This window comes from Myotis brandtii, unplaced genomic scaffold, assembly GCF_000412655.1.
Source record: "Myotis brandtii unplaced genomic scaffold, ASM41265v1 scaffold409, whole genome shotgun sequence".
Classification (NCBI taxonomy): domain Eukaryota; kingdom Metazoa; phylum Chordata; class Mammalia; order Chiroptera; family Vespertilionidae; genus Myotis; species Myotis brandtii.
Window position 1 is genome coordinate 1,540,380 of NW_005365723.1, and position 12,608 is coordinate 1,552,987.

General features: G+C 47.9%; 1 protein-coding gene across 2 annotated transcripts; it reads right to left on the minus strand.

Annotated features, from left to right (window-relative positions):
* Positions 1-1,015: 1,015 nt before the first annotated feature.
* DET1 (de-etiolated homolog 1 (Arabidopsis)) lies at positions 1,016-11,132 on the minus strand. 2 transcript variants are annotated; one of them, XM_014545436.1, is made up of 4 exons: positions 10,040-11,132; positions 6,384-6,571; positions 4,859-5,050; positions 1,016-1,163 (listed from the first exon to the last, which is right to left on the minus strand). In XM_014545436.1, exons 1-4 carry the CDS (start codon positions 11,120-11,122, stop codon positions 1,031-1,033), a joined length of 1,596 nt encoding a protein of 531 aa, XP_014400922.1. In that variant the 5' UTR covers positions 11,123-11,132; the 3' UTR covers positions 1,016-1,030. The 2 variants fall into 2 exon arrangements, with proteins under 2 accessions (XP_014400922.1, XP_014400921.1); XM_014545435.1 differs by lacking the exon at positions 1,016-1,163 and adding an exon at positions 1,228-1,863.
* Between the last annotated feature and the right edge of the window lie 1,476 nt (positions 11,133-12,608).

A 12,608-nucleotide genomic window follows, 5' to 3' on the forward strand; every position in this document is an offset into this window, starting at 1 on the left:
GGGGTCTCGACCCACAGGTTGAGAACCGCTGCTTTAGACTCTCCTCCCTCCAAGCCGTCTTCCTAGACTGGCGAGTTGCCTCTGTGAAACTCCTACCCTGCCCTCCGCTGCGTAAAGCCCGAACCCGTGCACAAGGCCTCTCTTCAGGCTTCAGTCCCATTCCCCTGCCCCCCATCTAGCCCGTGCTGCAGCCGCATTCCCAGCGCTTGCCACTCCACAATCTTGTCAGCCCTCTGCAGGCTTCCACGCCCTTGAACATGCTGGATCTCCTTGCAATGTCCTCCGCCCTGGCTCACACGCTGCACTCCCGTTCACCCAGGGCCGGCACCCCACACCAGCGCAGCTTTCCTCCTCGCCTCGTCCTCATCCCTCCACTGTTCCTACAGACAGTACTGGAGCTTTCACTGCTTTGCATCGTAATTCCCTTCATCTGCCTATTTCTCTCCTCAACATCTTGCCACAGCACCTACCTGACTCCTAGCAGGTGAACACAGGTGGTCAGATCCTGTGTTGAGTACTAACTAAATGACAATGATGAAATCGGCCAAAATGTTTTGATGGGGCTTAGCATCTCCTCTCCCATTCCTAGGTCCCCAGGGAAGTCGCTGTGGCTGCTGAAGGGTACAGGGCCAGCTGTCTGCAGCCATGGCTCCTTCCAAAGCTACCGTCGCACTCAGATGTCACCCGGCGAGTTTGCTACATGAACAATGGGCACGTTATGAAGATGAAACGTAACAGCCTGACAAGCCCTCTGGAGGAGACAGCTGAGAATGTGACAGGCTGGGGGCCGGCAGGTGTTTGCAGGGCAGCTGTGATGGCTCAACCGTCCAGGAACAACCAGTCTGATCCCTCGAGGGACAACTGGCGCTTGCCAGCTCACACTAGCCCAACTGCAGTACGTGCTAAACAGCGTTTGTCTCTGCTGTGGCCACAGAGCTGCTCACTCTCCCACCTGCACGGCACAGACGGCCCAGATGGGCGCATGCTTCCACGCGAGAACATGCAATTACGCCCAGCCCCTCCAGCTGTATCAGTTCCCCGGAGAAAACCCGAGGGAGGGAAACAATCCTGGCAGATGACTATCTTCCATGCTGGCACACACACTTCCTTCTCCCAAGAGCAGCTGCTGGATCCACGGCCTCTGGCGCCTTTCACAGTCCTTCCTGGAACCCGTGTATTTGAAAAGCATTTGGTGAGATCAGAACATAAGGCAGTCATCAAACAGGATATATTTCAGTAAGAAAATACCAAGGCTTTATTCTGTTTTCTTATAAAGACAGCCCTGCTTGTTGGCTAAGTAGAAAGGGTGTACACAGTTCTCGTGAGTAAACATGAGTTACCTGCTACAGGATGCAGACATAATGCCAAGGAAGGGGCCCGAAGGGGGTAATGCTCTCATCTTCATAGCAATAAAATGCAAATTAAAACAGAAATAACTGAACCTAATTAGTGCTGGACATTCCCACAGGGAAAAAGCAAGAGGGCTCTAAAACAATCAGTAGTTTTTGTTACACAATAAAGACTTCCGTCAGGCTGAGCCGCCCGCACTCCCCCCTCAGCCCTCCCCATTTGAGGTACACGGGCCCGTCTGGAGCCCACAGAGCTGCTGGTCAGGAGCGTGTGCTTTAGTCCGTGAGACAGGAAGACCAGAGAGCCTGGCTGTGGGGAGGCCCCTACGTGCAGCAGTGTCGCATGTGGAAGTTGACGACATACTCAGCATTAGTCCTCTGCACAGAAATAGCAAAGGGCTCAAAGGGGTGAAACGTAAAGGCAACAAGGCGTCGCACTGTGTGGTTGATGGGGCGGCCCAGTAAGCCTGCCTGGATCTCAAACTTGAGCAGACCAGAGTCCCGAGCATAGAACCTAAACAGAACGAGAGAGAGAGAGAGACAGAGAGGACGGTGTAGATACTCACCACCACCATGAAATGTGCACAGCAGGGAAATCCCCTTACACCAGCCCCAGCTCATCACAACTGCAAAATCACCCGCATCTGGTCGCTCATTTTAGGGGCAGGGAGATTACGAATCTTACTATGTTGTCCTAAGCCAATGGGTCGCTTCTCTTTCCCAAGACAGCCCTTAGCTACAACCCTAATTACAGCCTCCCCCTTTCCCAAAGCTATCTACCCCAAAACTGTCTAGGCGAGGGCTAGAAATGAAAGGTGAGCCATGTACTAGTTTGCAATTTGAAATTTCAGGTAGCCACATTAAAAAATGTTTAAGGTGAAATTAAGTTTAATAATATATTTTATTTAATCCAATATTGACATCCAAAATATCATTTCAATCTACCGTCAATATAAAATATATTAATGAGATGTTATACATTCTTTTTTGTGCTAAACCTTTGAAATTTGATATGCATTTGACACTTGAGCAAACCTCCCCTGGGACTGGCCACATTTTAAGTGCTCAATAGTCACGTGTGGCTAGTGGCTACCACAGAGGACAGTGCAGATCTACACTCATATTTGAATTTTTCATTTTTAAGAATAAATTCTTTTATTAAATTTACGGAGAATAGACTCTATTGGAGACTCTTCTTTTCACACACAAAAACAAAATACCAAGTAGTTTTTAATTTTTTATCTAATATAGCAAGACTCAAGATACTCCCTCCATCCCAGCTCTTAAATACCCATAATGCAAAGTAAGTGCCCTGTGGTAGTGAGAACTACAGATGATCAGCGGGGTTGGGGGTTAATTGAGGGAAGGTCTAGAAAATGGAAGAGCCTGAATTAAATAACTCTATTTCCCCCTTTGGGAAGCAAATATATAATAGACATAAATATATTCATATCCTTTGACTCAATAATTCCATTTCCAAGAATTTATGACCTCAGAATTTAAATGAAGTAAATAGTGACATGAATAGAGATGGCTACTACAGCATTAGCTCTACCGGGGAAAAAGCAGAAAAAGAATAAATGCTCAGTAACAGGGGAACAGTGAAATTAAGTACGGTACATCTACCCGATGGAATAATAGGCCGTCATTACATGCCTCCTGTAACTGTGAGGACCATGTAACAACATGGAAACCCATTTATAAGATAAAAGCCGACTACAAAGTATCATGCTGACCACCATTACAGCTGTGAAATGGAGACATGCACGCTGGCAAAGACTAGAACGGAATGCCCAATAAAGGTGTCCTGGCGTTACCTCTTCCTGGGCTTTTAGTATCCTCACAGTTCCCATTTTAAATTACAAGTAAATAAGAATTACAAGAAAAAACCCTTCCGTCAGGAGCAATGGCATTTCCAGGTGTGTCTATTAGGTTAACTTTTCCAATTGGAAAGGCGAGGAGGTCAGAAAGGAGAGGACTGTAGCTCATGCCATTTGACCACATCGAATGAGACCCGCTACGTGCTTTTAGTGTGTGAGAAGCACATCACCTCACCCACAGAGTCCCCACACACAACGGGCTTATAATTTAAAGTGAGCTGTCTGAGCTTCTAAATCTAACTATCAGTTTACAGGGAATATGGCGGAATGAGAAAGACAGTAACTACTACTCCTGGGGATGCAATGAGCAAAATCTAGGATGTGTGGGACATTACCGGATGAGCAACCTGGTTTCCTCAACACTTTCGCTGCCAGGAAAATGAGAGGGAAACAGAATGTACAGAATAAAAAAGACAAAAAAATAGTGGCCACAGGCAATGTAGGCACCGTGTGTAGATCCTTATTTGGAAGAAAGAAACTGTAAAAAGAATGCTCACGAGACAACAGGCTACTGTGAAATCTGATTCGATATTTGGGGTTGTCAATAACGTGTTGCTCACTTTCTCCAGATGAAATAATGGTAATGAGGTTGTGTTTTAAGTCCCTATCTTTTAAAGTTTCATACTGAAATATTTAAGAGGAAAGTGTGATGACACCTGGGGGTTACGTCAGAATCATCCAGGGTGGCAAGTCGCGAGGGGAGAAAGTAGGTGGTGGCAGGACGATGAAACAACTCTAACCACGAGCTGGTAACTGCTGAAGCGGGGTGATGGGTATATGGAGGCTTATTATACTCTTCTATTTTTCATATGTTTAAATTTTTCCATAATAAAAAAATTTCAACTGGGCTTTGGAACTGGACTGCAACTGGGGTGATGAACTGTACAGAATTATTGTATACAAACCTCGTTTATACACATTGAAGCTGCATTATGAAATACTAACTACACTGTTTCTACGTGAAAAAGGCTCACGCTCCATCTCTGGGCTCCAGGCACACACCAGCTGCCCTGAAATAGCCCCAGTGACAATGGTGACAACTCCCCCCAGCACCCTTTACAGCCCACAGAGCAACACACGCTCCCGACGTGGAGACAGGTGGGTCTGTGAACTGGGCATCTGTGAGGGAAGGGACTGGCTGTCAGAGGCGAGCTGCACCCTTCCGGCAATAATACTGAAATACTTTTACAAGTACATTTCAAATCTACATCCCCAAACTCCCAAAATGAGGAAGCCCGAGTTTCTCTAAAACCTCCTGTTCCCCATATTGTCCCTGCTATCATTTCCAGTAGGTGACTGGGGAGATGCAATCACTTGAGCCATAAGCATCATTATGAAATGGTATTAGATTACTAAATGGAAAAGAATGGTTTCCTGCCCTGGATACCTTTGAAAGGAAACACGTACCTGAAGTGGATGCTTGGGTGAGAAGCAGAGTAGAAGTTGTTCATTATGAGACTACTGCCTATGTGATCAGAGCACCCACCACATCACAGAAACAGCCCCCCTTCCAATTCAACCCACGAGTAGGAAGGACACAATCACATAAAACGATGCCCAAGAAGAAGAGAGAGAGAAAGCGGGCAGGACCGGCCCTGGACCACGAGCTGATAACTGCAGACGCTGTACCTGATTGGGTGGTCGCCACACGTCTTGGGCCGCTCCATGACGGACACCCACTTGTCATCGTAGCTGAAGAGCGACAGATCGAGGTAGGGGCTGCCACTGTAAGACTGGGCGCTGATGGGGAGCTGGCCCAGCAGCCGGCGCACGGCCTCGGTGTGCCCTCCGTACTTGGCGTTCACAATAGTGTCTTTGAACCTGAAAGAAAGCACCAGTGATGAAGGCTGTGTTTGCGGACACACGTTTTTTTTTAAATGACCAACCTATGTCTAAAAACAATTCATTCTGTCAATAAAAGTCCGGATATTGACCGAAGTCAGAACTCACACATAGCACAAGCCTGGCTAGCTTCCAGTACTCTCAAGAAGCAGAAAACTGAATTAGAAATGGGGAACATTACTTTAGAAAAGTTAAAAAAAAAAGACTCTACAAACAAGTTTAAAATGCGTGTAACTGCCCGGTGGGTGTGGTCGGTGTCTGGCTGCTGGCCTGTCACCCTGGAACTTCCCTTTCCCGTCATCCTTGGAATTCTCTCTGCTGCTCTCCACTGTCAAACTGCACCATTCTTTTGTGTTTATTGGTAAAATGCATCTTCCAGATGCTTCCTTAGAAAAGGGGCATGGGAGGTAATTATTTTAGAGAGCATGTCTGAAAATGTCTTTGCTCCATTGATTATTAGAATTCTAAATTAGGAGTCATTTTTTTGGAGAAGTCTGAGGGCAGGATTTTAATGGCTTCAAGCTTTCAATGTTGTGACTGGTCTGTCCAATGCCATTCTGATGACTTATTTAAATGTGAGATGTTTTTTTCTGAAAATTTTTACAATTTTCTCTTTATCCCCAGTGCTTCGAAGTTTCATGATGACATGCCCTTCACTTTCTTGATTAATCCTTCTGGAATTAGCCAGATAGTGGGTCGCCTGGGCAAATCCTCTAACTTCTTTTCCATCTTTTCTCTCCCATTTTTATTCTCTTATCTTTTTACATTACTTTCTTGGAGAGTTCTTCAACTATATCTAAGAAATTTTAAATTTCTAAAGTGTCACTGTTCTAGGAATGTTCCTGTTCTTATGGCTTGAATTATTTCAGTGACCACAATGTTGTTTCTTTATTCCGTTTGTTTTAGTTTGGTCTCTATACCTTTCAAGACAAGATTTTCTTAAATGACTCATGATCCTTGATAACTTATTTTCTCTGAAACATTTCTTCTAACCGATAATGGATCCATTTTCATTTACCTCCACCAAAAGATTTTTGAAGACTATAAAATTGAGCATTTAGAGCCATGTGTTCCCAAGAAAAAAAATTTTTTTAATTTATATATACATTATATTTTTGATGCAGCAAAGTATGATAAGATGATACATAAAATGTTACATTAGGAGAGAATTCTGTAGGGGAGATGACATAGATATATGGAATGGAGGATAAGATTGTCGCATGGTTTTCTGTAAATGACTATTGATGTCACAGCAACAAATTAAGAAAATTTAAGAAAAATTAGGCCTGTTAAGCCCGGTGGAACAGCTTACCGGCGTTGGATCTGCCTTGCAAAATTGTTGCTGGAAGCTGAGCAGGGAAACTGGACTTCGCTGTGCAGGGTAGCGTTACGGAAGAGGTCGCAGAAGTTCTCAAAGAGCTCCAGGAGCTCGTCGGACGTGTTCTCAAACACCGCGATCACCTCTGTTGTCACCATATTGTACACCACAAAGAATGACGCCTGCAGGGGAACAGACAGCGCTAAGGGACGGCTGAGTATAACGCCATGCCTGGCCAACATCACTTGGCTGAGAATTCAGGCTACCCCAGGGAAACATGAACCGCCTCCGCTCCAGCACCACGGCTCCAGCATGGCTCCCCGTGTTTCTGGGAAAAGTGGGGGGGCCTTGGAGGGCTTTCTTAGTCAAGGCTTCGTGTGGCCAGATGTCCCACTGTATCTGCGCTGCTGAAATGATTGAATTGGCCAGCATCTAGGTATGAAAAGGCTTTCCATCTTTCATTTCCAACTGTGCAAATTCAGTATTTTTCCTTCCAAGTGTTTACTCCCTACTTGCTCCCAGCCCACCCTGAGACAGATAAAAAATGCTTTCTTAAAATGCCAGATTTAATTTCCTTCCCGCTGAGAAAGTGATTTGTGGCCTGGGGTTGCCTGTTGACAGATTATGTTCTCTTGTATACACACATCCAGCGGAAAGTTCAATTTAGGGGCATTTACTTTTCCTCTTACTATTTCTAGCATGCAGAGAGCCGCCTTAAGTACGTTCTGCCCTAAAGCTGCCCAGGCAAGTTGAAACCAAGCAGGGCACTGCTGCTGAACAAATGAAAACTCAGAGAGGATTTTCCATTTCTGTCCCACATGTTCTTTCAGCCCAGGCATTTGTAGATACATTTGCGATTTATAGCGAATCTTAGAGGAGGGAGCTGACAAGCTCTCCAATGCCATGGGGGCAGAGCTACCGCTTTTTCTGCAGGACCCCTGGGTGAGGAGCCTCTTCCTTTAAACCTCCAGTGCTCTGCTCAGCCGACCAGGGCAGCACCGGAACCCACAGTTTTTGTCAGCGAGTGTAACAGGGCCATCCATCCGCAAGCTTCTAATAGGCCTCCAGACGTTTCCAGAACACTGAGATTAGTAGTCCCCCTCCGATGATTAAGTTTAAATCTCCATTAACAATTTCTGGTGCCATTTGGCCCACCTGTTTGACTAGTCATTAGTCCTTCCCAGAGCTTATGTTACATGACTTTTGTGAACCCCTGGAAATTAAATTTGGCTGCAAATGAAAGAGGCTGGGGGGTAACCTGAGACTAATACCCCTAATATTAGCCAGGCTTTGTTTTGGATGCACTTTTTACTCATTAACCTTATTGGAACCTATCAAATTAAACCGAGGCGGAAAAGACAACTAGGGCAGAGAGACTGGGTTTAAAGTTACAACCTCTGGGAAGCAAAGCACAGAGCCCTAGCAATGTTCCTGGCTCCAGCTTTCAGAAATAAATAGGTCATGGTTTAGCAAAGAAAAAGTGGATACTCTCAAGTGCAGTCATTACAGACATCGTATTCCCTCCAAAACAAAAGGTAATCATAGCTCAGACCTAAACAAACGTGGACTCGTGTCCTTTCTGCAGAAGGGACTTCGCCAAGATCTACCGTCATTATGTGACCGGAGAATTACACCAGCATCTCCTAAGCCTCCCTCCGGGACACTGGGAAACACAGACAGGAGGCTACAGAAGCCGGGGTCTCACCGCCAATCTCCCAGGACAGTAAGACGAACTGATGCTCCCCATGATGGCTCCGCGGGTGCCTTCCTCACTGACACGGAAGAAAAGGAGTCCAGAACAAAACGATCTCTAAACCACAGCACTCCCCGTTTTGTAAAGAATTCCTGAACTACGACTCAGAAGAAAAATGTCGGAGACATTTCACCACAGATGGCTGGTCAGGCCTTAGGAGAGGGCCCTGTCCAGTCTCTCTTAATGGCAGAATCAGCCGCAGGTCAAGGAGCGATACCGACTTCAGGTTTGCCCTCTGTACAGAATTTGCAAACTAGCATCTAAGGAGACAATCTGGAAACAGGAGCATGGGGCAAAGGTACAGAATGGTGGTCTCTTACTCCGTCCACACTGACATGGAGAGTTCTTAAAGGGAAATGCCCTTGCCCTGGCCAGTGCTGCACAATGGTCAGTGTCGGCCCGTGCACTGTAGGGTCACAGGTTCAATTCCCGGTCAAGGACATGTACCTGGGAGGCAGGTTCAACCTCCAGCCCTGGGTGGGGCATGTGCAGGAGGCAACTAACTGGTGCGTCTCTCTCTCATCGATGTTTCTCTCTCTCCCCCTCCTCCTTTCCTCTCACTCTCTCTAAAAAAATCAACAGAAAAAATATCCTTGGAGAAGATTAACAAACAAAAAAAGAGAGAGAGAGAGAGAAATGTTAAGATTACCCTGAATTTCAACACGATGTTTCAATCCAAGAATCTTAAAGGTTTCCGTGCTCTTACTAACATCTTATTCCCATTGAGAAGTGCCTCTCTCCCCTACCAACATCTTTCACTCAAACTGAAAAAGACCCTCAGGACCTGGAGTCCTGATGAATCACTTGGGGAATGCAAAATTTGGGATCCTTTTGATCTTTCACTGCTCTACAACCCGTATCTTTCAGCACATGGCAAGGTCATGGTCAAGTCATAAAACTTAACTCTGTGAAATGAACGTGCCTAGTGGTTAACTTTGGAAGAAGACTTGTGAAGAAGTATACTGGCATTAACCATTTAAGCAGGAAAGAGCAGCTAGATTTTCTGAGGGTTTCCTGTCTGTGTGTGTTGGGCTCATTCTTACTGCCAGAACTAAAACAGTCAGACTAACAAGGACAGTCTTACAAAATCAAGGCAGGATGATCCACAGGCAGTCCACACGTTAACCTCGTAGCGTTCGGGCTTCCACCTCAAGGGTCCTAAAAATGCTCTGCCGTCCGGCCAGCGTGGCTCAGTGGTTGAGCATCAACCTATGAACCACAGGTCACAGTTCGATTCTGGTCAGGGCACATGCCCGGGCTGCAGGCTCGATCCCCAATAGGGGACGTGCAGGAAGCAGCCAATCGATGATTCTCTCTCATCACTGATGTTTCTATCTCTCTATCCCTCTTTCTTCCTCTCTGAAATCAAGAAAAATATTTTTAAAAATAAAACAAAATAAAAATTAAAATGTTCTGCAGAAGGTAGAGGGCAATAATCACAGAGGTGACGATCTACATGTCAATGGCTCGAGATTTAAGAAATACATGTGGGCAGAGAAAAACAGAGCTGTTTTAAGTTGGAGTGGGCCCTAGAATAGCAAATATTTTTTTTAAATGTATTTTGTTGATTTTTTTTTTTTTACAGAGAGGAAGGGAGAGGGATAGAGAGCTAGAAACATCGACGAGAGAGAAACATTGATCAGCCGCCCCCCACACGCCTCCCACTGGTGATGTGCCCGCAACCAAGGCACACGCCCCCGACTGGAATCGACCCCGGGACCCACCAGTCCCCAGGCCGACACTCCATCCACTGAGCCAAACCGGTCAGGGCACAAATATTTAAGATTACATCGAACGTGTATTTCTGAGAGGTTGGCTATGCACAAAGAGAAAAGCCGTCACATTCTGCCAAGGAGACTGGGGCAGGGGAGGTCACAGGCAGGAGAGGGCCGCGTACCTGTGACGGGTCTGTGACCCGCAGGGTGACCACGTCCTCGCTCGTGTACTTGATGAACAGATGGTTCTCGTCCAGAAGCTGCATCTTCCACATGCGCAGCTGCCGCAGTTGGTCAAAATACTGGAAGAAGCGGCGCTTGGCCATGGCGCTCCCATCCTGCTCTGCGCGGCGCCACAAGTAGACGAGCAGCCGGTGCTTCAGGGAGTTGATGAAGGGGTCCCGGAAGGGGTTGGCCATGCCCGCCTGGCTGTCCCGCTGAACCTCGGGGAAGACGGCGGACACGGTGAGCAGGTCGTCCTCATAGCAGAAGCGGCCAATGGTCCGCACGTCGATGAACGTGCCTTCGGGCGTCACCTGGAAGACGTGGATGGTCTGCTGCTGCACCGACAGGATGGCCAGGATGTTTTTGTACAAGTACAGCCCTTGGTTGTGAGACAGGACCACTTTATCACACTTGAAGGTGCGCGTGTCACACAGGCGGCCGGTGTGGAGGTCAATGATGTGGAGGGAGTAGTCCTCCAGAGGGGACCGCGGGTTGGGGGTCACGGACTCGCTGTTCCGGTAGACCTCATAGAAAGGGGGGTGAGGCTCGTCCGGGAGGTAGGCGGCCGAGCCCACGATGACACAGCGGCAGTCGTCGGTGAACAGGCTGCACTCCCGGTTCAGGTGCTCCCCGTTGGCCGCCACGTTGGTAATGTGCAGCAGGACAAAAAACCGCTCGAAGAGCCGCCCGCGGATGTTGACTGACCGCTGGTCATTGCCATTGGACAGGATCTCCCCCTCGTAGCCCTGCAGCAGGTCCTCGGCCGCCTGGCAGCCCTGGTACTCATAGATCTCGAGAGACGTCTGGTCTGAAGAGAAGGCGATAAAGTAGCGCCCGTCGGGTGAGAATTTACGCAAGAAACAGGGCGGCTTTTCCACGTTGACCACTGTGAAGTTGGGGAAGACGTTCTGGTGGAACACGCGGACCTGGTGCCAGTGGGTGCCTGCCTTGCCCGAGCTGATGCGCCGGCGCTCCAAGCGGTGGATGACATTTTGGTTCTGGATTCTGCGAGGTTTGATGGTGGAAACATGATGATCCATTGTCACATCTCTACATGGAAAAGTCAAGCAGAAGAAAACCAAATGGAAGTTACCAAAACCTATACAAGTCGAACAGATCTTTCCCTCCTTATACCCTGCACCCGGGAGCTCCCAAGGTGCAAGGGATCAGCATTTCTCCTTCTCAGATTATAATCAGGAAGTGGTCCTGACATTTCTGAGTCTGAGAAACAGATTTGAGAGGAGGACCTAATTCAACTGGAATATCTTCAAAGCATGCTTAGCTGTTGGGAACAATCAACAGAAAGAAAAAAAAAACACCTACATCTGCATGAAATTTGCTCAATGTAAGAGTCACTTTCAATGTACATTTATTTAAAAATCTTTTTTATTTATTTATTTATTTATTTATTTACATATGTAGTATCGGGCTCTTAAGATGTCCATACTACCCAATGCAATCAACAAACTCAGTGTAATCCATATCAAAATCCCAACAGCATTTTTTGCAAAAACAGTAAAATGCATCCTAAAGTGCACATCATCTCAAGGAAGCCGGAAAGGCCAACAGTTTTTTTCTAAAAGAAAACAAATGTGGAGGACTCATGCTTCCTGATTTCAAAACATATCACAGAGCTAAGGTCATCAAAAAGTGTGGCACTGACAACAACATACCAATAGAACAGACGAGAGCCCAGAAATACAGCTTTGCGTATAGCAGCCTGAGAGGCGCGAAGTTCAGAGAACCCTACACGTAGGTAACATACTAATATCCTCCCCTTCATGGCACCTGCCCTGCCTGCAACTTTCTCTCTGCACCTGACTTAAGTCTGGGGCATAGGAGAGGCGTGCGCGCCTGCGCAGCCCATGCAGACGTTGCGTTCTGTCTGCCCATCACGGTACTGGACAGGCTTAAGCCTCCTGTCTGCCCTGAAGGCTGGACCTGCCTCATGGCCTCAAGCCCTTTGCCAACTCAGGGGCCCCTCCGCCTGGGGCTGTGCCCTCTGCCTAGGCTGTATTTCCTCCGGCCCCTGCAGCTCACGGGTCACCACCCTCAGGAAGCCTTCCCTGACCACCGACCTACACCTGGCCTCCCCTTAGATCTGTGTCTGTGTCCCCCAAAGGGACGGTCCCGGTTGAATCTGTGCATTCGTTTGCATGGCTGTGCTTGCTGCTGGACGCTCCAGGCAGGCAACAATCGCGTCCACTGAAGTCCCCTCCGCTCCCTCGGGGCCCAGCCCTGGGGCCGGCCCCCACCGTGCCTCCCGCAGGTTGTTCACAGAACGAGCGCCAGTCCGGCCGGAGCGCGCCACTGGCTCGCTCTGAGCTCCTCAGCACTCCTCCTCCCTGGGCTGGTCTCAGTTTCCCCCTGGGGGCGGGTGCACACATCCCTCAACTGCTAGTGACGGCTTCCACACCTGCCAGGATCGAGGGGCGGGCACACCCCCCACCCCAGGGGGCGCCCCCCGGAAAGAAAAGCCAGGGGCGGGGCCTCCAGGGGAAGGGCCAGCTGAGGGAAGGCGGGGGC

Coding starts and splice junctions, on each gene's coding strand:
- DET1 (XM_014545435.1), bottom strand. CDS start 11,122: ATGGATCATCATGTTTCCACCATCAAACCTCGCAGAATCCAGAACCAA. Junction 6,572..10,039: donor GGGTCACAGACCCGTCACAG/GTACGCGGCCCT, acceptor GTTCCCCTGCAG/GCGTCATTCTTTGTGGTGTA. Junction 1,864..4,858: donor TGTGGCGACCACCCAATCAG/GTACAGCGTCTG, acceptor CGTTCTGTTTAG/GTTCTATGCTCGGGACTCTG.